Consider the following 26,932-nt stretch of genomic DNA (forward strand, 5'->3'; position numbering starts at 1 on the left):
CAAAGACTTCCTTTTCTATAGATTGGTTATGAAATTAAAGAAACTTGTGTTTAAAAGAAAAATTGGAGACTTACATTCCAAAGATTTCTTTCGGACTGGCAGTGTCCGGAAAGATTAAGGATTGGTAAAGTAGGGAATTTTACTGGCAAAAGAAGATTCTCGTTTTGAATTTAACCAATATTATTCAGCTGCTAAAAGCTGTGTTGTTATCCTGTCAGGGATCTGATTGTCACAGAAAGCTTATGAAAGCTTAAGCAGAAAATATTCTGCACATTGGTAGAGAGTTTAAGAAATAAACCATTGAGAGCAGTCTCCCAAAACTTTCTCTCATACATTCTAAAAAGTGTTAAAGTGCGAATGTCTTGCATGACTTTGATGTACCATAGTTACGAAATATTAATCTTTAGCGCGAATTTAGCATTTTTACTGAATCCATTGTCTCATCTTTGGCGAGTTATTTGGCGATTAATCCTCAGCATGTGGCTAATAGTATTCAAAAATCCAATTTGTGTTTTAGAAGCGTTTTTCCCAAACGACTGAAACTAAAATTTGACACAAAACTACATTTTTAGTCACAAAATCACACAACAAATTTTATATATTTATGCCATTAAGTTTTTGAGTTATGTATATACCTCACGTATTTGAGAATCGTGTATATATTTCTATCTATTTAGCTCTCTTTGTTTAGTGATTATCATGTTAAATTATATTCGAACAGCTGGACAGACAGTCATCCTTTGAATGGATTTTGTTCAAAAATTGATAGAAATCTGCAAATTTAGTAATAAGTCCTTTTTCCAAATTTTATCTGTCTAGCTCAAAATGCTTTTGAGTTATCTTTGTCACAGACAGATGGATAGACATTTTTAGGAATGTGTTTTTTCGAACTAAAGGAGGTCCAAAACATGGAGATTCGTCCAAATTTTGAGTTCGAATTTTTTGACGATTTTTACACATTATGCTACGTTCACAGGAAAGTAAAATGCATTATTTGCAGTATGCTTTAGATATAAATATAAAATAACATTAAAAGTTTTGTTTTCTTGCAATGGGATCGTCTCTATCCAGAATGTCCATAAACCTGCAAATCAAAACTAATCTCTAAAATCAGACTGAAACAAATATTGAATCATTAACAGAAAAAAATAGAACCCCCCCCCTCTAAAATTAAAAAATATATATATTGAAGGAAAGTATTAACAATAACCTTCAAGTTGGCCCGTGAAGGTAGAACATACTAAATCAATGTAATTATAAAATAGAAATAAATAAATAAAAATAAAATGCAGATCTCGGTTATTTTAAACATTAAAAAAAAACCTTTGTATTTCCGGTTAGGAAGGGACAGTAGTGAACGGGTTAAACTCCGCCCAATATTACAGATAGCAATGAACATTATATATGTTATCTCAACGAACGGCAGTGGTTTCTCTGAAACTGTCTCGCATACTCCCTAATGAAGATGTTATTCCTCATCCTTCCTCTGCAAGCGAGCATTTTGTGCTTCATGATATAATGGGGAAAATTGAGTATGCATTTTGAGCGCTTTTTTTAAACCAAAAATTGACAAAGGACTACAATTTTAATAAAAAAAATTCCAAGCGTATATTTAATCCTTAGATAACTTATCCTTAACTTAATTAACTTATCAACTCAATTAATTTCTTATCCTTAGATTTTATTAATCTAAGTCGAAGGAATGTGAATGTACGCATACAAATACGTTTACGTACATGTGAATTTACTCGCTAACAGGTGGTCAATCCTTTCACAGATTTCCTTTAAAATTTTATTAGATCTACATTTAAGATACTAAGTTTTGCTCCAAATTTTTCTTCTTGTAGCTCTTAATATTTTATAGTTATCATGCTCATTTGCCTTCAGACAGACAGACAACTTTCCTGTAATTTCCTTCATAATTTTACAAAAAATCTACAGATTCGATGTATAAATCATATATCAAATTTCATCTATCTAGCGCAAAGTATATTTGAGTTATCCTGTTCACAAATAAACAGACCGACATAAATATACAAATGTGTTTTTCGGAAAGGAAGGTCTGAAACGTGATGGCATTTGTCTGTTCGATTTTTCGATGATTCATTACTTTATATGTTCCGTATAGGAGGAAGTAAAAGCTGATAAATGCGCGTTTTAGTAAATAGTAGCTAAACAGACGTGTTGATAATTTGAGCCTACGTGCAAAACGCAGATAACTGTCAACTTCTCATAAAAGCATTCCCGGAATTTAACTTAGTCTTATACGTTTTAAGCTAAATTTCATATACAAATCAGTTTGGGCCGGGATAGCCTGGTTGGTAGGACGTTGGATTCACGCCCCTTGAGATGCGAGTTCGAACCCCGCTGACTGAAGACTCTCCGTGTGTGTGGTGGCTGGCGCACGTATCTGTCGTGGTCACAAAGTCCTCCATGTCGAGAATAATACCACTGGGGGTACTGGATCAGGGACGATCGTTCTCTAATTCAGGTCTAAATTACGATCTGTGAATAAAATGCATGAATGAAGTCCTTCCCGTAAAAAGGGTTGTGACGTGTGTGCACCTAAGTCGTAATCTTGGCCCTAAATGGCACTACTGAAGAAACAAGAGACGCACCCTTGGGTTAAAATTGCTGACTTTTAAAGTCAGTGGGCTTGTCTATGACAAGTGCCATTAGAAACAACAACACCAAATCAGCTTGTTATCGATATTCCAAAATCACTTTAACTGATACAAACCTCCGCTTCATTCGCGAGTCCTAAATTTAAGAACTTGACTATATTTTACTTGACTAAGGCAATATCAAAAAAATACTAATGTAAGAAAATTGTTTTCTTATTTATTTGAACTATAAATATTATTTTATCTCTACTAATAATGAAGACGAAAATATGCGTGTGTGTTTCTATGTACTGACATTTTACGACTCAGTCCTTTTGACTTAGAGTTACTAAACTTGGAAGAATGTATCTCGTGGCGAGTTTTCCATATTTTAATTAATTTAAGATTAAGCGAAATTTTGGCATTATTCCGAAATTATATCCGAAAATATTACATTAGAAAAATGATTTATATAGCATCTTAACATTCAAAAATTTATCTTTTTAATAATATAAATTTTTTGCCACATAATTTTTTCTCAAATTTTTATTAATTTTTTATGAAACATTTAAAGCGTAATTTGCAACAAATTTCATTGAATCTCAAAATCATTTGCATTATCATTTCATTCTGGGTTCTCTTTAATTTTTTGATAAAGATATGAAGATGCGACTTATTTTCCCATTTGTGTTGTTTTCAGTGTTAGACATCTAATAATTTTTTTGATGTTTTGTTCTTGAATTTAAGATTTAAGTTCAAATTCAAACAATTGCAGCAATTTTTTTAAGTGTGCTTATTTTTAAATATTGCTGCTCTTTCCTATGATATAATTATTTGTATAAAGATGTGGACAGAAAATTAAGAAAATGCAAATCAGATTGAATAGAAGGGTGCAAGGTTTTTGAAATAGTGCGAGTTACATATCTATCAAAATTTGAAACTTAAAAATATTTTACTGGAGAAGAAATTGAAATTTCTAACAACTATTAATCCCGCTATATTAAATGGTCGCCAAAGATGCCTGATTTAAAATTAAAAAAAATGACTGCACTTTGTTGTTGTTTATATATTTTACAGAATAAAAAAAAGACAGAAAATCCATTATTATTGTTTGAATTAAATGTGAAGTTAATATTTTTTTCTCAATTACTAAATATAAATTCATTTTCCGATAATCCAAGCCATGCACCATTAAACTTGCGAAAAAACTATTTAATGCTTTTAAAAGCCATTCACCTAGAATAAGATTTCTTTCTCTTTATTTCAAATTTGATTTCACCACTTTTTTCTTTGAATTGACCACTACAATTCCATCTTAAACCGTGAAATATCATTTTTAGAACAGAATTTTCTATCGGTCTGCGAGCTAAGATCGATCGAAAAATACTTATAGGTGTTTTTCGAAAAACTTAGTGGAATATTTCAAAATATTGATGTAATATATCGAACGATGCAGATATCGAATTGAAATTTTTACCTAGTATTTCCTTTTAAATATGATGTATATCTTGTATAATCTCAAAAATTTTGCTCAATTTAAAATAATAAATAAATAAATAATATTTCACTGAATTTACAGTTTTTTAAAAAAAACATTTATTAATTTACTTACCTGAACTCTAAATTTTTTTGACAACTACAGCGTTTTTACTAAAAAAATAAATTTCAAATTAAAAACTCGTTAATTAAATGCCAAAGATCGAGATTTCAATCATTTCTCACCAAGCCCCATATCTGATCTAATAAGTAGTGACCTGTTTTGAGTAACGAACTCTGTAACTTCAAACAATAAACTTGCTGTTAAATATTTGTCCATGTCAAAGTACATTTCACTTGTATTATGTATAAAACAGTAAATGTAAAAAATGCAAGACCTTGTTTAATGAAATAAAACGCATGGAACCTAATTCAAAGATTATCAAAAATGAGTACAATGAATGCAAGAAAATTCTAGAAGTGACGCATTATCTAAATTAGAATAACAATAAGTGAAGACTGCACGTGTTAGCTGAAATCATGAAATATCATGTGCTTCAGTATTTTTCAATTTAAAAAAATGATAGGCTTGCTTTATCTTTATATCAAATCCAGACGAAGCTACAATTAAAAATATGTTAACAATGCAAATTTTTATATGTCGGCTGGTCGTATCTGATAAGTATTTCCATTGTTTTTCAAACACCTTGAGAGCGATAACTTTTATTTAAAATGACATTATCGGACTGATTTTAAAAAGATAATTTCTTTTTTTCATTTTTAATAAATCGTCTGCTCTCATTGCGTGTGGTCTTCTGCGATAAAAGAAAAGAAAAAGCCAGAATTGCGGTTAAACCCAGATTATTTTCACTTTTTATTTGCGAATCGTTTTTTCATATTTAGGTTGCCCTCGAATTCTGAAAAAAAAATCACAGACAAAAGAATTAAAAATAATACATCAAATGAGAACCGATCGCTATGATTAATTTTTTTTTTTTTGAAAACCTGCTGTATTACTATAAACAGAATTTTTTCCGCAAAATGAAGTTTCTAATTTAAGAAAGAAAAAAAATTCTATGCAGTGATAATGTATAATGTGTTTCAGCGCTCAAACTTATTAAAAAAATAACTTCCAACAACTTTTAAAAACAAAATAACTTCCAACTCTTTTGTCTAACATTATACAATTTTTTTATTCTTCAGTCATAACTTTATAAGTCTGTGAATAAAAGATCTAAAAATAAGAATTTTTAAAAATAAAATTAAAATTAATTAAATTTACGTATGATTTTTAATTATCTAAAAAAAATTATAATTATTTAAACAATTTTTTTACGTGAAAATTTTTGTCTGCCAACTCAAAAGTGTGACCAATTGATTATTTTCCTATTTAACCATAAAATTATTCAAAACTAATTTTTTAATCTGCAGAAATTTATATAATTAAAAAATAAATCAGTTAAGAACAGTTCTATCGTACAAAATATAGAAGAAATATTTCAATATTTGATATTTACTAAATAGTTTTTTCTTCTCATAAGATAATGAAATATCTATCATTGCAAAACATAAATATACTATTTAACAAAATAATCTTAATAAAAATAAATTATAAATTTTTTAAGCTGGCATGATGCCAAAAAATCATGGGAATATTGGTATTTTTTTTATTTATTGTTCCATGTGATAGATTAAATATTTCTAAATATGCATGCAATTTTCAAAGCTATTTTTGTATTTCTTATTGAATTATTTAACAATTGTTTTGCTTATTACAGTATAGTAAATTATAGTATGACAGTACAGTATAGTACTGCCACACTCTCTTTTCAGATTTCTGCAGAAAAAGGCATGATAAATAATTTATTATTATTAAAAACTTTTAGGATATTTATTTAAGTAAATTCATGGATGGAACTGGAAACAAAATAATAAATCTGATATAAAATGGAAAAATAGGAAGTTAACATATAAAATTATAATCTCTACAAATATTGTATTTTTGATGCTCTACAAGACAGATCGTTTGTCTCTAGGCTACTAAATTTGGAGCGAATATACTTTGGAAGACAGGAACGGACATCTAGAAATGATTTTTTGAAATTTTAACTTATTAGAAATTGAGCAAGATTTGGAGAGTATTCCACGATAACTCCCAAATAATTTTCGTGTACAAAAATGACAATTTAATAATCCAAAGAAAAGGTTGAAGGAAAAGAATCATTTCAGTTATCAGATTTGAGTATCCAAGGATAGAACAAAATTAATTAAATATTTCGTTTCTTTATCGTGTAAATTTAATGTTTAATGGAATACATAGAAATTCAATATTATACTAAATAGTTTGTTTAAAATAACATCCACATTAAAGGTCGAATTTTAAAAATGAATTACAAAACAATTAATTTATTAATTGAGAGTATCTAAAAATAGAACAAAACCAATTATTATTATTATTTTCTTTTTTTGGGGGGGGAGGGGGAGAAAGAGATAAGAGGGAAAAGAAAACCAAAACAATTGTCCCTGAGGACGTTCACACTGCAGACCAACGCCCGCAAAAACCGAAAGGTGGAGTAAGGTGAAGGTTACAGTTTTCGAGACCTCGCACGAGTAGAAGCGTTTCCTTGGAACGGTTTATCGAATAATATTTCCTGACATGCATTTTTTTTGCGGTTTCCTGTGATGATATTTGTGTGACATATGATAGACAGACGCCTTTTACGATTGCGCATCGTCATTAAAAGAAATGAGACAAGCATCAAATCAGTGTCATTATTGAAATTGCTTACATTGCTACTTAGTTGACATTAATATAATCGTTTTTTTTTTTCTCCTTCTAGAAATATGCACATATATGTTGAAAGTGTTCGTATACGTATTATTTAAAATGTGCTTATTTATTTTTATACTATTATTAGTCATATTCATCACCCAGTTTTTTGAATAAATTTTGCATTTAAATTAAAGTAAATAAAACAAATTATTAAATAATTAAATTTAATTACAAAAATTTGAAAGTAAACTTTTAATGCTCAGAAAAGTACGATTTCGTTATTTTTTCATAATTCCTTGCTTTTTAACTTTAATTTATAATTATGTTCTTATAAATATCTCCACATTAAAAAACTAAATATAAACTTCTACGATTCTTTTCCTTGTTCTGAAACTGATTAAGTGCGGGTGGACTAAAATTTATAGCTTGAAGAGCTAGAACTAAGGAAATAAAAAGTAAGGATCAGAACAATTTATTGGCAATGATATGCAAAAATGAGCAGCTTTAAAAATGTAAGAAAATATGGTTGCTTTAGTTCTTGTTGACACATTTTTATCATAATCTAACTTTGAAACCGGAATGTGAGAACATTTTCCTTTTCTCTTTACTTCAACTTTAAAAATAAATCAAATTATTTATTAGTATTGTATTTTCTTTGTGACTATATTATTGAATCACAAAATATTTTTTTATCAATCTCACGGTAATGATTTATTACTTGCATACAATCAAAATTTCATTAAATTAATCACTTTGCTTATAATTAACTCTAAAAAAATTAATTGTCATTGAAAACGTACAATTGTACAGCTTTTAAAAGTAATCAATAGGAAAATGAATAAGAAATCAGTTCAAAATTTCATTTTTATAAATATGAAGAATACAAATGACAGAATCAAAAAATCGTTGCAAAAATGGAGTCATTGTGACGTCAAATATGACGTGCTAAAGCTTTGTAATCGATTGGATATTAAGGCTGATTCATACATGATGTTCTTACTGGGGAGACCATATTCTATCTCTTTAACATCCAAGCACTTTTCAAGCGGTACTCCCTTTAACATCCAGACTTTCTCAGCGTGTCTATAGGAGACATGGACTCTCCCAAACTGAGGGGCAGTTACCCCCCGCACTCCGAGTAATAAATCTGTCGACGCTCTGCCTTGAAAAATTGCCTTGCGGTTTTCGACGACGGGAATCATTTTCCATCAACTTAAGAGTTTTATTCTAATGTATTTATATTTTTTAGTGTAAAGCGTTTCGCTCTCGTATTTTTTTTTTTTTTTTTTTACAAATAATATTAAATTTATTCTATAATTGAGAAAATAGGGATTTTTTGCAAGTTTTATGTTAGGCTTCCAAACCATTTAAATAAAACTGGCTTTACTAGCAATTCCAAAAACATCTTTTCGTCTTATTTTCATTAGGCTTTTACATTTTTTTTTTTTTTGCCAAAATTAAATAATATGTCATATATTAGCATGTATTTTTTTTTTTTACATAGTAATGTAGAACATACATTGTGCATATATCAAGGCAATTAGTACATTTGTTTACATAATAAAGATGTCAATGCAATTCATTGATAGACGAGATAATGTTTTAAATCTTCATTTAATACCAAAATAAAAACATTCGTTGAATAAAAAAATAAAAAAATGTTACTGCACTTTTTGAAAGACGTTTCGAAAAGAATACGCTCTTTCAACACTTAGCTAAGATTTTTTTTTATTGCCTTTAGCATTCTTTTTTTTTTTTTTTTTTTTTTTTTTTTTAGTATAAACGGTTATTTTCATTGAAATTTTGAATGCAAAATATTATTTTGCATTTTCGATAGTGATACTAAGAGAAAAGTTTTAGAACTTTAATTAAATTTTTAAAGAAGTTTTTACATTTTTTTTCCAAAACCTTACGCATTCTTGCTTTTACATTAAATAATCGAAAAAGAATGTGGAGTAAATATACATTTCAAAAATATCTTTATTTTGCCACTCTTTTTTACTAATCTTTTAAAATATAACTTTTAAAATTTTTGTCCAACCAAGGAATATATTACGTCAAACTTTATATCTCTCATCTATCGAGACAATTCGATAGATGAGATAACATATTTTTTAAACTTTATTTAATACTGAAATAAAAAAATTATGAAATAAAATTCGGGAAAAAAATTACTCAGCGAAATATATTTTGAAAATACATTCCTTCAGTTTTCAGCCTGAACATTTTACTAAAACATTCATCTCTATTGCATTCTTCATTAACTAAACATGAAGATTTAACACAATTATTATTACATTCATCATAAATATTATGTTTTTAGTATAAACTGTCATGCTGAAAATCTGCTTTTAAAACGTTATGGGAAGTTTTCTATATTATTAAGTCAAGATAAAATTTTGAAAGAAAATTTCATATGAAATTTTCATAAATTTACGCATGAGGGAATCATTTGCAAATTTTTGATAATAAGTAAATTATATAACATTGTTATATAAATTATATAACAAATTATATAACATAGTCACATATTCTTTTGACTCCTCATCTCCATCTCTCTCGTTTATCTGATCCTCATTAGTTTCGTCTCCTGCTTCTTTGTTTAGAATAAACGAGAGCTGAGCTAAAGTATCATTTTTTGGCCAACCATCATCTTCGCTGATAGATCGCAGTCACTTTCATCAGAAGCAAGTAAAATTGCTTTAATTTCTTCTTCAATGTGTTCACGATTTCTTTTACTCACAATGAAAAAATAATAAGCGTTTCAATACAAAAATTACTCTGATAATCCAAAAATCCGATTCACAATACGTAAAATGAAAAGTAGAAATTCACAATTGGAGAAATTTTCAGAATGGCATTTCAAAAAGGAACTCAGTATTTATATAACTTATCTCACTCTGTGAAGGGGGCAATAAAGAATACTCCCAATCTTTTTCTGGCCTTTTATTGCTATTTTGAAAGCGGAAGTTTGTACTTGGCCTCAGAAATTCCACAGTCCTTTGATGACAGAATAAGACGCTTAGAGTGTAAAACGACTTCCATCTACAGTAACAAGAGTCGCTACACATTTTGTGAGAAAACTGCCATGTGAATAGGCTGCAGTGACAATGCAATAGTTTGTCTTTATATCATTACAATAGTCTTGATACTGAAAAGAGCTTCTGATGCTTATTCGTAAAATAAACGACTTGTCGGTATCCTTACATTTCATTCATCGTTAACAGAGCACTTCAGTGGAAAATTTTTAATAAATGGCCATAAAAGTCTTTCCAATTTTGAGCTAACAACACATGAAAATAGAAACTAAAACCCTTTCAAAATACAAAATATACGCCAACAACCTATTTACTGAATCCCTCCTCAACCCCTACCGCCCTAAGGCACAGGGGAAACTACTGTGAAAAAGCCGCGATTGTCATCGATAACGAGGACCACCTGGAGTGTTTAGGAGAGTAGCCTCTTTTAATACCCATCTCCCCTGAAACGGCTAGCAGCCGCCCCAAACCGACCCACGTGGATATTATAGGGCAAATTCTCAAACCGCCCCAAACCGCCCGGCTGGCATCGAGAGGGCTATACATACACACGTACACTCTTGAAACTTCGAAAAGCGTTCAAAATATCGAATATTTTTTTATTGCTTCAAAATGTTTTCTGATCCTTTAGCTTTCAAACGATACCAAGATGTTGACAATATTCGGAATATTTTTGCAGTTATAATTATTTTTTGAGGTACTTGCACTAAAAACTCTAGTTTCGATTTTATTTAAAACTCATTTTATGAGGAATGATATTTTTCCACTATGGTGCTTCATTCAAACAATCATAACTCAACAAGAAATGAACCAAATACAATTATTTATATATCAAAATAATCTGTATGAAATAGCGGATGTTTTGTGCCTCAATCAAAGTTATAATTATAGAAATAAATTTTTAATAGCTATTTAAAAGTTAAAATTATCGAAAAAATCTCGCTTTTTTTTCTATTTATCGTTGATGAAAAAATTGTTAAAAAAAACTATATATTTTTATAACTTGATTGAGGTAGACAACATGAAGACTAATATTAGGCATAGTTTCCAATTAGAATTGCGTGTCTGTACAAATTATAATTTAAGATATCATGTTTCAAAAAATATGCTAATTAGCTGATTAAATATTATTTAATTAATTAATAATTAATATGGTTTATGATTTGTTATATGGTTTTTTTCTCACTGAAATGAGTTTAAACATATATTAATGAAATACTGTAAAAAAACTTTTTGAAGTTAAAATTTTTAAAAAATCTTCTAGTGTGTGAAACAGAATTCTTCAAAATCTTATTTTTAGAAAAAAATTAAATCTAATTCATCTATTTTTATATGTACTATTAATTGTCAAAAATAATAAAAAAAGAGATAATCTTGACATTAAATTTAAACCTGAAAGCAAGCACACACAATCAACAATCAGCGGTGTCCTGTTCATGAAGTCTTTTCACATTATAAACACAGCAAAAAAAATAATAATAATAAATCTAAATTTAAAATTAAATTTTATTCAATTTTTAAACACTTAAATTTAGTGATTATTTTATGAGTACGAATTGTTTATTTATAAATAAGTTTCCGCACAATTCGCGATTTATAGTAAAAATACTGGTCTGTCTCAGAAAATTGAGGATAGTTTATCTTATATAAACGTAATTTTTTAGTTTTTTTTTTTTAGGAAGATAAATTTTTATTTTGAAAATGGAAACATACTGGTATCAAGTACATTTCACATCGCCCCCCCCCCCAATCCCTATTATAATACGTCTTTGCTTTCATTTTCCTTTTGTTGGAATCTGAAATCATATTCAGGTAGTCCGTTACAGTTGGCAGTCGAGACAAAATACTGGCACAAGGGTCTCACATGTAATCAATACTAATCATACACCCCTCCTTGTCTGGTGAGCCTATCGTCTACATGAGCCAGTTTCTTGTGGATTTTGCTTTCTCTTATGACCATCATTTCAGCTTTTGTGCTTTTCAGTTTTTGATCTCAATTAAAACTGTAGCCAAGAACTAGAGTGCATATGACCCGACAAAAATACTTGAATAAGAAAGAACTCAGAAGGCGAAAAAAAGAAAGAAAGCAAGGTAATCTATTTTCTGATTTGTGGCTTGAAATTTTTCGAATATATTTTATTTAAATAAAATCTCTATAGTCAAGTTTTAAACACCTATGAAGACACGCCCCCTCCCAGCTTACAGTCCATTGGATCTGATAATTCTGCGTCACCAACCCGTTTCTCGACAGGTTTGCACCAAACCACATTTAAATGGAAAAAAAAGTAGAGAAAAGTTAAAAATTTATAGATTAAAGTATTAAAAAGTTATTTTTAGAAAGTCACGTAAAAATGAGGAACCTCTTCCCCCAAAGCTTCTTAAATTCATCTTCACTTAAAATTTTACAACAATCAGTGATTGGACACGCTTTTATGACTTTTTAATCATTTTCATCTTTTTCTCACGAGACCGCCCGCTTCACTCATTCGAGACTACCGTTCTACTTTTGGCGAGGCGTTTTGAGTTCTTTCCACCTAGAGATTTTTTTTGGAGACCGTGAGCAAACTGCTTTCAAGGACCTATTCTTGGCACGTGTTCCGAGACATGCCTCACTCACTCGGTCACAGGGAACCGCGGGAATTTCGTTTCGCCCCGGAAAAGAACCTCGAACGGCGCGAAAAAGGAAGGAGACTTGCCTGACGAATGCACCGATTGGAGTAAGCGCGTGGAGTGGCGATGTGACAGAGGATCGTCTGCTTTGTTAAAAATTTATTTTCAATAAGTTCTTTCCTTCTTTTTATTTCATTTTTTTAATATTCACTGATAGCTGTTTTATGACGGAATATTACGTCAGTAGTCCCTCTCTTTGGAATTTGAGGAAGTGGACACGAGTAGAGCATGGATCCTCTAATAGATAAAAAAATGTATAAATGAATATAATTTTAATGCAAGAAAGAAATATACATGCAAGATTTATTCGTTTCTAAATAATTATATTTATCACATTTTAATAATATAAAAAACTTGATTAATATCATTTCATTTTCTTTCTTTTATTTTTGAAAACTTATCTAGAATTTCCCTCAAATATCATTTTTAATTTATTATCTTTGGAAAACCAAATTAGATTCGATTGTTATTGTGGACAACATAAACTATATGTTGCTCAAAAAATTATCAAGTTTTTTTAAAATTATTATTAATAATAATTGTTTGGTTAGTTATTTCTTATTGAAGAAGAAATATCAGGCAAACAATACTAGATTAATTCTTCTTGATCAAATAATTAATTTATTATATTTACGAAAAACATAAAAAAACTATTCTAAAAGGATAAAAATGAATGAATCCAGTGTCATACACAAGAGAAATATTTCAAATGAACTGAAAATGCAATGCTTACTTTACAATATTGAAACCATAGTGCTGCATTAATTTGGCATTTTATTTTATTGCAAACAAATATAATGCATTGTTATTTCTTCCATTTTTTTCGAATTAGAGAATATTAAAAAAGAATTTGGTTAAATTTTATAATTTTTGACTTTATACAGATTTACATAAAAAATAGATTTATTAATATAGATAAGCTATATTCTCTTCCACACAGCTGCTGACTGACTTCAAGAAAGCTAAATATATATAAATTGTTTAGCCACGCATTAAATTCAGTTTTTAGCTTAATGGTTATTTTAATGTTAAAATTAGCTACTTTTGTTAATTTATATTTTTTATTACTGCATTTATTTTTTTGACGCTGAATTAGTATATTAATAGTTTTACAATTCCAATGTAAACATCGAATGATAAATGTCATTGAAACTGAAATTTAAAATGAGAAATTTTTTTCTATTTTTTTTTTTTTTGTTTTAAATTATAATGACCAAAAATTTTTTGTTTCTTTTAAGGGTTTATGATTTACAATAACTCTTCTTTTTTAAAATCAAATAAATGCCTTGAAATTAAAATCGCTTCATTTTTAAGTTATCGTATTGGCGTATACCAAAAAACATAATTTCATTTTTTTTTTTTCAAATTTATGAAGAAACAAATCTTCAGAATTATTCAAAATTTCAAAGAGATTTGTTCAAGGAAATGCACTATTTTTCCTTTGCGTATAAAAAATAATAATTCGAGACCCTATTTCCCTGAAAATAATTTTTTAAGTGACAATTGCGTCAAACGCCTAGCTGGTTTGGCTAACTTAAACTAAAACTGAAATTTAAAATGAGAAATTTTTTTCTACTTTTTTTTTTGTTTTAAATTATTATGACCAAAATTTTTTTGTTTCTATTAAGGGTTTATGATTTACAATAACTCTCTTTTTTTAAAATCAAATAAATGCCTTGAAATTTATCATTATTTTTGAATAATTATTTGGGAGTAAAAAAAATCAATGAATAAATTTTTTGCATTCCGTGAAATATTATAAAATATTTCGTTTGCTAAATGCAGAGTCAAAACCCTAAATATTAGCATTCCAGGTCAAACAACGATCTAGGCAGTAAAGAAAAGAAAAGAAAAGAAGAGAAAGTCACGAATTCCACTGTTTTTTTTTCGGTCAAAATTCTATTTCTGTGAATGCCAGTCATAATGTAAAAATTATTTTTCAGGGAACGGAAAAATGGACTTATAATTAATAGTTTTCATTTTTTTTTTTTTTTTTTTTTTTTTTGTAAATTACATGTTTGTAAATATTTGTTTGAAAAATCCTTTAATGAAAATCTTCTGAAGACAATTAAAATCAATGAAATTTGAAAAAACTTTACATACATAAAATGAATCAAGACATTCTAAATTATGGTCCATGATCCCAAATCAAATCAAGGGTTTTTACAAGCCCTTGTTTCTTACAAACACATTGCATTTGCGAAAAAAAAAAAAAAATGCAGGAAAAAATCATTTTATGTTGAAAAAAAATGCTCCAAACAATAAACAGTTGATTTTTTCACTGCAGTTTAAAATTCATCGTTATTTCTGCGGCTGTAAAAGAATAAACTTTTATTATGTTATACAGTAAAGTATTCATATATATTTACACACAAATGAAATCCAATCGAAAGTTTGTTTTTACACCACAAAATATTTACTATATACTTTTCCATTTTATTATTTATTTAGAAAATATATTCTTTTCTCTTTAAAAGTTTTCAAATCATTGCAGTGTTTTAATTTATACCAACACAATAAAGTAATGTAGAGATTTGTATTTGTTACGTCTATTGCAATGAAAATGATGAATGCGATTTAGAATAATTTAACAAATACATACGCTCTAAATCCTCCAAAAATAACATTTCTTATCTTAAAAAGATTTTTCACACATACAAAGTTCATTTCCAATATACAAGAGTGACATAATTTCTCCCATTAGTTTATTTTTCTTCCAAAGCAAACAGATAACTATGTGCTTGTGCTGAAATAAATAAATGCTTAAAATCTTTTAATAAATAAACAAGGGTTAATGTTAATAAATGTAAACAAAACTTTTTCAAATAACATACCAACTATGAGGCGCTCTTTCATGCTGTTTATTCCTAACAATTTTTTCCCTTTATATATAAGGTATGCATGACAAGTACCAAGCGAAAGGAAATTAGAAATGATCTATAACATATCAGAAACAGCCAAAATCTTCCTTTTCTAGGTCAAGCTATTTAATTGTAATAAATCATTCGAAACTTTTAAAATTTGTAAATTAAATATGAAATAAATAATATAAATTATATAGAATGAAAAATAACACTTAAAATGAAAAAAAGTTCGAAATATCAAGATAAAAGAGATTCTGAAACTTTCACTGGTTTTTATATTCTTCTAAACGAGATCACCAACTAGAAAATAATCAGAAGTTTTTTTTTTTATCTTTTATTTTCAAAAGTCCCATTTTAATATTTTTAAGAGTTTTAAGTTTTATATTTTTTTAATATAGCTCAATTTCGTTCTTCCACCAAATTTTTATTTTGCTGAAATCATATTATTGGACACAAGATGCTGAATGGCCTATGACAGGAACTCAAATCAAAGCAATAAAAAATTTCAATTAAAATATTATTTACAGCTTACTTTAATAGAAATTTAGTAAGAAAAGCAAATGTACAATAAGTGATACAGAAAATTGCATATGCTGACATTTGATAGCGACAAATCAAACCATCTCAATCCACTTCCATCTGTGTGTGAAAGCATCTGAAACGACTCAAAAACAAACAAGATCCGTGAGAATCTGCTCGAGAAAAACTGAACGTGTATTTTCCCTGTTGAGCATTTAGCAGTGAAACCAAGAGAGTTTCTGAGATGCTTTCATGAGTGACGACCGTAGGATATAATTAAAATTCGCTCGGCCGACTCCCGCGAAACGGATCGGCGCGCATGCGCAGTTCGAAATACCTTTCTCTTCGACCAAACGTTTCCCTTCTCTTTTCGCTCTCGGCCACTTCTCTCACTTCCCATATGTGTCGTGTGCTGTATCGTTCATAGATTTCTACTCCTCATATTTCTCGCTTATCCTTCGCAATCTAATTGGATTGTTTCTCTCTCTTTTGATTAGTTTTAAAGAATGAATCGAATTTGCAATAGCTTAAAACGTTGATAATTTGAACTGATCGTAGCTTTCTCATTTGCCGGCAGTGTTAAAGTTGTGCTCTGAAAAACGTGGTTCAAGCCAGAGTTTAAAAAAGTGTAGGTGCGCGCAATAAATATATACTTTGCTTATTCTGTTTGTACTGATACAAGGTAAGTTGTGAGTGAATGAATCTGCATTTGATATTGTAATGTGAGTAAATGAATGACTTAAATTTGGTTTTATCCTAGAGTATTGGAAGCCATTGCTAGGGGGGAAAATCCATGATGCAATCGCCCCTGTAAATTACTAGCCCCATGGGCTAAAAAAAGAAAAAAAAATATTTTATTTGTTTAATCATTTGTTTTTTCATGGTATAAACAAATTTTATGATATTTCTTATGCTTTATTTATAATTTATAAATTCATATGTGAATAATTTTTTTTAATGTCAGGTTTAAGATTTGTGAAAATATTTCAAATTTATTGCTTTTTTTAACATACTGTGATTATTTCTTTTAAAATATTTTGCTACCAAATTTTTAAAAGATTTTTAATTAATTTTTTTATAAAGATATTATATTAAAATAGTTCACCTTTATAAAAATTATATTTTCACTCTTTGATATTTTCTTTTTGAAATTAAATATTTCTTTCAAATAAATATCTGACTTTGCAATGGATTATTGTTAAAATATTATATATTTACAATTAATTGAAAACAATTCTTGATGAGATTGTCATAAAATTGTATATTATCTGTCTAAAGTATTCTGTCAGAATTTGTCATGTCCTTTTTATATGTCTTCAAATACCCAGTTCTTATTTGTATTAATTCTGCTTTATATTTATATTTTGTATTTCTTTTTATGTGAAGTTTTTATGCATGCCGTGTAATAATATTTTAAACCAATTTATACTTTGTAATTATTGTGAATTTATTTCAAAGTAACATTATATGTTTTATCAATAGATAGAATTTAGATGAATAGATTTAATTTTTAGGAAAAAAGACTACTGCTTAAAAGCAAAACTGTCTTAAAATAAATTTTTAATAACTCTAAAATAAATTTTTCAGCAAGCTAATCCGACTACAGATACTCCTCAATCGATGGGTAAAACAAGAGAATTTTTCAAGGCGCTGGTGAGAAGGAAACCTGTACAGGTCAGCCTAGAAGAAACAAAATTAAATCGTTGTTTGTCAACATTGGATCTTACTGCTCTTGGTAAGATTTGCAATTTAATTTTATATTCCTGCTTTTATAAGACATACTGAATATTTGTTAAGAAATTTTTAAGTTTGAATCTGACTCTTCTGCTTATTTACAAAGTGTTATTCTTATTGACTTAGATAAATTATTGCTTAATAACTATTGTCATGCTTAAAAAAAATATTCTACATATGAGTATAATAAATGTTGCAGTTGATTTTAGCAAAATTTTATTTTACTTTTAAGAAATAAATATAGTTTATAATGATTTATCCCTCTCTCTCTATATATTCTATCATAATACAATTAAGATTCACATGTTAATTACTTTCAATTATGTTGGGATAATGTTCTTATCAAAGTTGGAATAATTTCTTCACACTGCTATAGAAATATAATTAATGTGTAAATACATTCATTACCCTTAAATGTCACTTACTTTATGCTTTAAAATTTATTTTTTTTATTGAAAATATATGTTTTTAATCAATTTAATGTACATATTTTTCATAGAGCCATGATCAGAAAAATTGTCAATATAGATATGAAGGCTATCTTTACTGTGTAATTAAACTAAAGCATAATGTTATAGCGAAAAAAGCGTACCTCTGTTAATTACCTGCAGCAAAAATACAAATGTTTTTTTATTTAAACCTGTTAATTTGCTAAAAATGTAGTAAGAAAATCCTAATATTTATGAACAGCCTGCTACAATACTATATCCTAAGTGTGTACTTATTTTTCCTACTAATTTTAGCTTCGTCATATTACGAACTATTGACATTTCTGTCAAGATTGTCAAACTTTTAGTCAGCAATTTATATCTGAATCATTTTTCAAGTGATGAACTCAGTTAGTTTGAAATAAATAGACTTTAAAATTAAATGAAACATTTGCATTATGCATATATGTATGTATATATAAATTTTTTTTTATCAGTATTAACTGTTATAACCATGTCTTCATCTGCATTTATCTGTTTTATATATGGATAAGAAAAAGCAAAGCATACATACTTTTGCATTGTACAATTTTGATATTCAATTAACACTCAAGAAGTTAAAGCTTTAATCATAATTAATTACTAAATATTTCACTTAAATCATATTTTTAGTTTTAAATTTAGCACAAAAGTGTAGACACTACTTGGACCTATTAACATACAGTTGAACACTGGAGAAAGTTTCTAGGTTCATATTAGCTCTTTAAAGAGATTAAATTTTGTTTTGAGAGATTAACAAAGCCAAGACAGGGCAATCCAAAAACCTCTCAAATAACAGACCTAGGATTTAATACTTGATTACTTTTATATATCTTAATATTAACTATCATGACAAATTAAGATAATGCACCAGTAAATAATTTTCACAAAGAAATATGCAATGTACACATTGAATAATGTCAATGCACTTATGAATAAACACATATTTTTTTTTAAAAAAATGTTTTCAGTTTGGTACAGGTCTTATAACTCATGTTCATATTCATTCTATCTTGGGCACCTTGATATTCAAAATTTTTTTAATGCTTAATCAAATATTTAAAACCCAGTACTCAGATTTTGAGCTGATGATATGTCTATAGTGGTTAACATGGAAATAAATAAATAAAGGTCAAAAATCTGTAGTAAGACAATGAACTAAAAGGAAAGTCTGTTGATGTATATAAATGTATAATTTTGTAGGCAGCATATTAAAATATATAATAATGCAATGAAAAACTAACTAATTTATCAAATAAAATAAATTCTTATTAAGATTTAAAAATAGTAAAAAAAGACGCCAGATAATATGCCAGCTTGTCACATTAAAACTTTAAAAGTGTTAAAATATATGATAAAATTTGTCCAATCTGTTAAAACTATATATAATAGTGCAATAAAAAGCAAAAAATCTTATCAAGTAAAATAAAATCTTATTTAGTGAAGCTGATAAAATTAGTTTTATGCTTAAAATAAATAAATGATAATTATATAAAAAAACATATGTTAACTGAGTACATTAAAATTTTAAGTAAAATTTTAAGCAACAAAATTTGATTAAACAGTTAAAAATAAAATTACAACATTTTAAGTGTTAACAAATTTTGCATATTAATTTAAATTGCTGCATCTGCATATTAAAATTTTTATTTTTATTCAATGTGTTAAAAGTAAAAAATCTGATGCATCTTTAATGTTGAGAATAAACAGTGAAATAAGTTTGACATTTAAAGGGAAGGGGCAGAAATTCTTATAATTTTTTTTTCCAAATTTACTTTGGAGAATTGATTAAAAAAGCAAAGCAAAATTGTATGGAAATAAACTTATTACTGTTTAACAAAAAAATTAAGATGATGTAATTTTTTTTTCTTTTTGTAATATGTTATGAAATGACTGCAGAAAACATAAGACTTTTATTGCCATTTCAATCCTTTTCAGAGTAGACTAGAATTTTTTTAATTACAATGATTTTTCTTGATCCTCAGGAACATGAACACAAAATTACATTACAAACACATTGATTATGACTTATAATGATTGGTAAAATTTTGGTTCACTTGTCTGTTGAGAGTGCATAAGAATGTGTTATGTACTGTAAAATAATATTTTAACGGCTGTCACAAATCACTATAAAATAAATTTAAAAGTATGAAAATTTTTACTTTTTAAATTTTTATAAACAATAAATTAGTTGAATTTAAAGTATTCTTGTCATTTACCATTATTATAATAAAAATAATCTTTGTAGGCATTGGCAGTACTTTGGGCTTAGGAATATATGTTCTTGCTGGTCAAGTAGCTAGTGTAAAAGCTGGGCCTGCTGTTATTGTATCATTTTTTATTGCTGCTGTAGCATCTGTTTTTGCAGGTAAGTTAACATATGAAAATGAGGTTTCTATAGCTTTCCATTGATAAAATTTTAAATTTTCTGTAGGTATTCTTCTAAATGAACAAAACTATTTTTATATATTTGATAATTTTTATGAAATGAGTTTTCAAGTCTCTAGTGAAAGTTACGATTCCAATTCCAGACATATTAGTATTATATAAAAAAAATAAATAAATAAACATCTATGAAACGAAGTAATTTTTTGTTGTTGTTCTAAAAGTGAATTTTTTTAATAATAAACACCAACCACATGCTTAAACTTAAATAGCTGAAACTTTTTTTTTCTTTTTCTAAACATACAATTTCTTTTAGGTATATTGTGATTAAATTCGGATCCCGTGATTAATATAAGTGTGCACATGTTCTGAGGCTCTAAAAAGGACTCCATAAAGTTATTTACATATACTTTCAGATCATATTCAGAACTATATAAATAGTTGTTATGATGCACTGCGTAGCTTTTTTATACTTTTAACTAGATTATAATTACAAAAAAATTTTATGCTGCCATCATTCATATTATAACTATTATATAATTTTTACATCAAATTTAGTAGTTAAACGTTCAAATAATTCATCCATTCTTATTATCTATTTATGAAAAAAAAAAGTTCATATTGAAAAATAATTACTTTTTAAAATTGTTTTAATTGACTACTTTTATTGCAAATTAGCACTTTTGGAAACCAGCTGGTACACCATGATTAATGTTTGCTAAGATTTTCAATGAAAGATTTTATGTACTTTGATCTTAATAGCTTGTTCAGTTAAGTAGCTTTAAGATACAAATTTTGATAGATATATATTTTATACTATTTTTAAAAGGCTTACATCATTCTCATTATTTTACTGTGCATTTCCTTTATTTTCTATAATAAAAAATAGAAGATCCTAAGCTAAGACAATTTAAAGTTTAGCATTTTGCTTCTACTAATAGTATTTTAAATAAAATTTGAATCTTTTACAGATTTTTCACAGAATTAGTTAAGTATATCACTTGCTTTTTTGAAATCTGCTTTGATAACCAATATTTATATTAAGGGCAGAAGTTTAATTTCACATTTTGCATGTTTCATTATTTTTTTAATTAATATTGATAGTAATTTGGATTGTAAAACAAAAATAATAAAATATCTGTAGCTTTACTAGTAGCCTTTATCAATATCTTAAATGCTTTTCCAGAGTTCATATGTTTTTATATTATCATTCCAGTTATATTTAATATTTATGCAGAATTCTTACATATCTTTGCATTCTTGTCAGAAAACATGTGTAAAATATTTTTACAACTTGATTAAATATAGAAAAAAAAAATTAATATGAAAAAAATGTGTTATCATTGAAAAGTTTATTTTTAAATTATAAAATTATATAAACATAATTTTTTAGTATAATATTTTCACAGAAAAATGCCAAAATGTTGTGATTTTTAATTAAATTTTCCTAATTAAAATTGCTCCAAGCTGCACATTTTCAACTTGCAATATATATATATCATGTAGCTTTTGTTTAAACAGTCTAGCCTGTAGAGCATTAACACACATTCATCTTTATTATAAGCTAAGATAAATCCATGCAATTTTTTACTTTAAATTTCTGCACCTTTTTACATATACAATACATCTAAAAGATTGTTAAAAAAGGTATCAAACTGAATAATTTGTATATCAGAGTAATATTATTTGAATATAATACAGTGGTGTATTATTATTTATTATTCAAATAATTGAAAATACATTTACTTTAGAGAGAAGAATAGAATGAGAAGATTTGATTTTTTAAAAATATAAATGTCAAGGTTTAAATGCATAAGATTTTAATATTTATGATTCTCATCAGTAATTATGGTATTTTTTCATTGGTATATGTGTCTGGGTCTCTTTTATTGCCAAGCTTAAATGTTGCTGCTATTCTATTAATGTCATACTCATTACTTATGAGAATTATTAACAGATTTTTATTTATTGACTCTATTAAAGGATATGTATAATAATTTATCCTTACTATTGTGTCTCCTGAAAAGCTTTCAAAATATATTATTCAAGATTTGCATTATTATTTAAGCTAATAAATTATACAAGTACTGATGTATAAATGGATATTTTATAAAGCATTGCATGCATAATTTATTAATTTAAGTAACAATATAGATAAGATATTAAATAAGGATATATCTATAGAAATTCAGTTGTTTGGTTTGGTTTCAGTATGAATTTTCCATATTATGTACAATATCAGTATGCTTTCTTAAATATCAAAAAATTTATTTAAAAATATCAATAAGTTACTCAAGATAATTGATACTTTTTGTGTGTACTTATGCAAATATTCTTCTTTATTTTAAATAGTTGTTGTGTGTTATATCTACTAATAATAAAGGTGATTGTGTGTGTGTCTATGAATGTGTATAAATATTAACTTTTTAATGATATCAATATAATAGCCTTACAAATTTCTCTTGATTTTTGGCTATTTTTTTTTTGTACATTTTTTTTTTTTTTTTTTGCCTATTTTTAACAATAGTACCATTGTTCTAAAATTCAAACCATTTTTATTTTTTCATCTTAATATTTCATTATGTGATTTTCTTTTAATGTTGAAAACTAAAGAATAATATATGTTCAATATGTTTTGTAGTTTGCAGATAAATAAAGTGTGAATTTGAAATATCACAAATATTAGAAGAGAAATGAACCAAGGGATTTCAATTTTAATAGATCTAAATTGTCTTGTGACTGATCTTTATTAGCAAAGTTCATGTACACAATGAACAGAATTTATGCAAGGCTATTAAAATATTACAGTTTTAATATCTGACAATTTCATGGAATCATGGGCATGAAATTATGTCTACATAATTTATCTGAAATTATATATAATCAATATTAGTGAATAAGCTGGTTGTCAAAGGTGACTATTTAAATAATAGGGAAGCTCATTTACACTGTTTGGAGATGTTAGGACCAATATGCTATATGAATACTTTAGTTTTTGAGAGTAATGTAAAGTTTTTCTCGCTTTTAATTTTTTGTATGTACTTTTTCTCCCCTTAGGTTTATGTTATGCGGAATTTGGAGCTAGAGTACCCAGAGCTGGCTCTGCTTATGTATATAGTTATGTGACTGTTGGAGAATTAATGGCTTTTATCATCGGATGGAATCTCATATTGGAATATGTGATAGGTATATATATATGTAATGCTCTTCGAATCCTGTCGGCTAAATAATATACAACATATTTTGGTTTAAGCAGAGGGCAGGTTTGAAGACATAGACGAGACGTTGTATTTTCCATTTCGTTTTATTCTATTCCGAGAGGCAGGCATGATAATTTACAAGAAGGAGCAGAGTGGCACAAAAACAGAATTTAGAAGAAGCAAAAAGGGACGAACAAATGATCACTCGCCTTATATAACATAGAATTTCCGGCCATGCGCCAATGGAATGACCTTTGACAAATGCAAAAGTATTACTTTCATTTGATACGTAGTACTGATGGCGCATTATTTTTACAAAGGGATTAATTAAACCGAAAGTGGAATTGGATCACTGAATAAGAGAATATTTTAGAATGAAGTTACAATGGGCTAAATTAAGATAAAATCTTGAAAATTAATTAAATTGAAATTAGAATTTAAATATCATTACACACACACACACACACACACCATATATATATATATAACATGTTTGAATGTGTTTTTCCTTTAAAATTTTACAAATATACTGTTTTTAAATCTAAAATTTCACTTTCTTAATGCTGGTATCAAAATATTCTCAGTAACACTCCTTGTTGCTTGCAGAGTGATTCAGTATTGTCAGAAAAATTTCCACATAAAGGAATTTAAATTGTAATAATAATTAGAAATCAAAACTTCAACAATCAGTTTCAAGGAAAAATTTTTTAGCTTTCTGAAAATTACTTGAAATTGTAGAACAGGATATTTTAGAAAATCTAACCATGTTTCCTACAAAAAAGTATGATTTTATATTTTAGAAACCAAATTGATTCCCTTGCCCCCCCCTCCTCCTCTTCTACCTTTTGGTTAAGAGTTGATATCCTATAAAAAATATGCCATATTTTACTTTCAAATCAAATTAATGTAACAAATATATTTTAATAGATATATACTACTTAGACTACACAATTGTGAAAATATCTTAAATCAACTATGCTTATGTAAAGTATTTTTGAACATTTTTGGAAGTCTACAGCTTGAAATATAAAAATGCAACATAATCTGTCTCTGAATTAAACTAACCTGTTCTTTTTCTGGGAAAAAAAAGAATTTGATTGTGTGCCAGGATTATATGTATATATTTAATGACTGGTATATACATATAATCAGTTGAGTCTTATCAATTGGAGAACACAAAATGCGACATATAGTGTAACATTGCATCCAATTAAATATTCTTTTTTGTATATATATGTTACTGTATTTAACTCTTGTATTTGAACTACTCCCCTCATGGGGTTCTTCAGATATGGAGAAGTTAAGTTTCTGGTATCATAAAGCAGAAGCTTCCGATTACCTTAGCAGGTATAAAGTTGTTCATAGTGCTGCCTGAGTCCATCACCTATATGACATATTGGCACACATGTTGTTTGCCATTATTCATCTGCTAAATTGTCTTATATTATTTGTCATTTCAGTCTTCCTGCCCCTTCTCCTAGGGGCTAAGACAGGGTAGAGATTTCTTCTCTGAGGTTATTTTTAAACAGCTATAGTTGATACTCTGTATGCTACAATTTTCTGTTTAAATTGAAAGATCTTTCAGTTCATAAATATCTTTTTATATTCTGACATGACATATATTGTGTTATTTTTCTGTATTTTAAACTCACCTTACATTGTCACTAATTATATATTTTATTTCATAAATATTAGCTGTCATTGCTATGCATAAATATAATTTAAAGGCATATTTGTATATAATTGGAAGATATTTTCGATTAATTATCCTTCTAATATTTTTAATAATGAAAAACTGAACTGATTTGTGGATGCATTTAAAAATTTAAGCATATGATTCTGATTTTTTTCTTGTTTGATTCATTTGATGAAATTTTTCATAAAGAGGATTTATATAGTATTTAAAGGAAATTGTTTGATATATTTAATTTTTTTTAATGAAATCTAGAAAATATATAAATAAATAATGATTTATTGTGCAAACAAGATGCTAATTTATGCTGATTTACTTCATTTGCAGGGACAGCTTCAGTTGCCAGAGGTTATAGTGGTTACATAGATTCTCTTTTTAATGGTACAATGCAAAGGCGTTTACAAGAAGTCATGCCTATGAATATTCAGCATATTTCAGAGTATCCAGATTTCTTAGCTTTTGGGATTACATTATTTTTAGCATGTATGTTGATTTATATTAATATTTTTATCATATTTGTTTTTATAGGAATGCCAATTTTCAATTTTAATTCCTTGGAGGCTTAACAATTATTGTTTTTGTTAATTTTATAGATTCTCTTGTAAAGAAATGAAATATGCTTTGTTTTCTATCTTTTTTACAAAACACTATATTTAGTTGCCATTGATTTAGTTGAATTGATTTCTTAAATGAATTTACTTAACTGTGCATCAGTGACCAATGAAAATCAGATAAATTACTATGCTTATAATATTATTGTTAATTTTCTTGTTATTGGAAGATAAATCTATGAAGTACCAGACATGGGATTATCAATCTTGTTTTCCATTATTGGAATACTAGCCGCCTTTGGCGACCAGCCGGTTCGCCAGTCTTAAATATTCGTTTAAATTTTAATAATTAAATAGGTTGAACCGGAGTTTAACCCCCTTCTTCGCCAAGTTGCGATAACGCACCAAAGCTGGCAATCTTTATTATGCACTATAATTGGACATTTGCTCCTTTGCTTTTGAACATTTTGCAAGACTGTTGTTGGCTATTTTTAAAAATTGCACCAAGCAGGGGGTTAAACTCCGGTTGTACCATTAAATATTTTACGCAATTCCAACTTTAATAGATTCTTCATCAAAATATTTTAAAACTTCAAATTTTGAGAGTCATATAATTCACTCATAATATTATAAAGGCCTTCAGTCATAACGTAATATGTATCTCTCTAATTTTCTGTTACCTCTCGTAGAATTTATGCTTTAAATTAAAATGTAAATGATTAATCTGCAATTAATATGATAATATTTTTTACTGATAACAGAGTCACTGAGCGTTTAAACTTTATAGGCACTAAAGAATATCTTTCTTAATTTATGTAATATCTCAAGAATTTGTCAACAAAATTTTCTCAGATTCATCATGAACAGATCGATTCATTAACAATGTTTAATTTTAAATGCATCAAACACTAAGAAAATAAAATGAATCGTTTAAAATAATCGGTCGAAAACAGGTTTAA

At 27.4% G+C, this 26,932-nt stretch overlaps 1 protein-coding gene across 2 annotated transcripts in view; it reads left to right on the forward strand.

Annotated features, from left to right (window-relative positions):
* LOC129988014 (high affinity cationic amino acid transporter 1-like) overlaps positions 1–26,932 on the forward strand; it is a 54,838-nt gene that overhangs the window by 5,356 nt on the left and 22,550 nt on the right. Inside the window, exons 1-5 of one of the 2 annotated variants that reach the window (XM_056096087.1) lie at positions 16,244–16,625; positions 17,531–17,678; positions 20,393–20,512; positions 23,587–23,715; positions 25,750–25,905. In XM_056096087.1, the coding sequence (XP_055952062.1) occupies positions 17,564–17,678; positions 20,393–20,512; positions 23,587–23,715; positions 25,750–25,905 (520 nt within the window). In that variant the 5' untranslated portion in view covers positions 16,244–16,625; positions 17,531–17,563. Of the gene's footprint in view, positions 1–16,243; positions 16,626–17,530; positions 17,679–20,392; positions 20,513–23,586; positions 23,716–25,749; positions 25,906–26,932 lie in introns of those variants that run through there. The other variant, XM_056096086.1, reaches the window with a different exon arrangement.

This window comes from Argiope bruennichi, chromosome 10, assembly GCF_947563725.1.
Source record: "Argiope bruennichi chromosome 10, qqArgBrue1.1, whole genome shotgun sequence".
Classification (NCBI taxonomy): domain Eukaryota; kingdom Metazoa; phylum Arthropoda; class Arachnida; order Araneae; family Araneidae; genus Argiope; species Argiope bruennichi.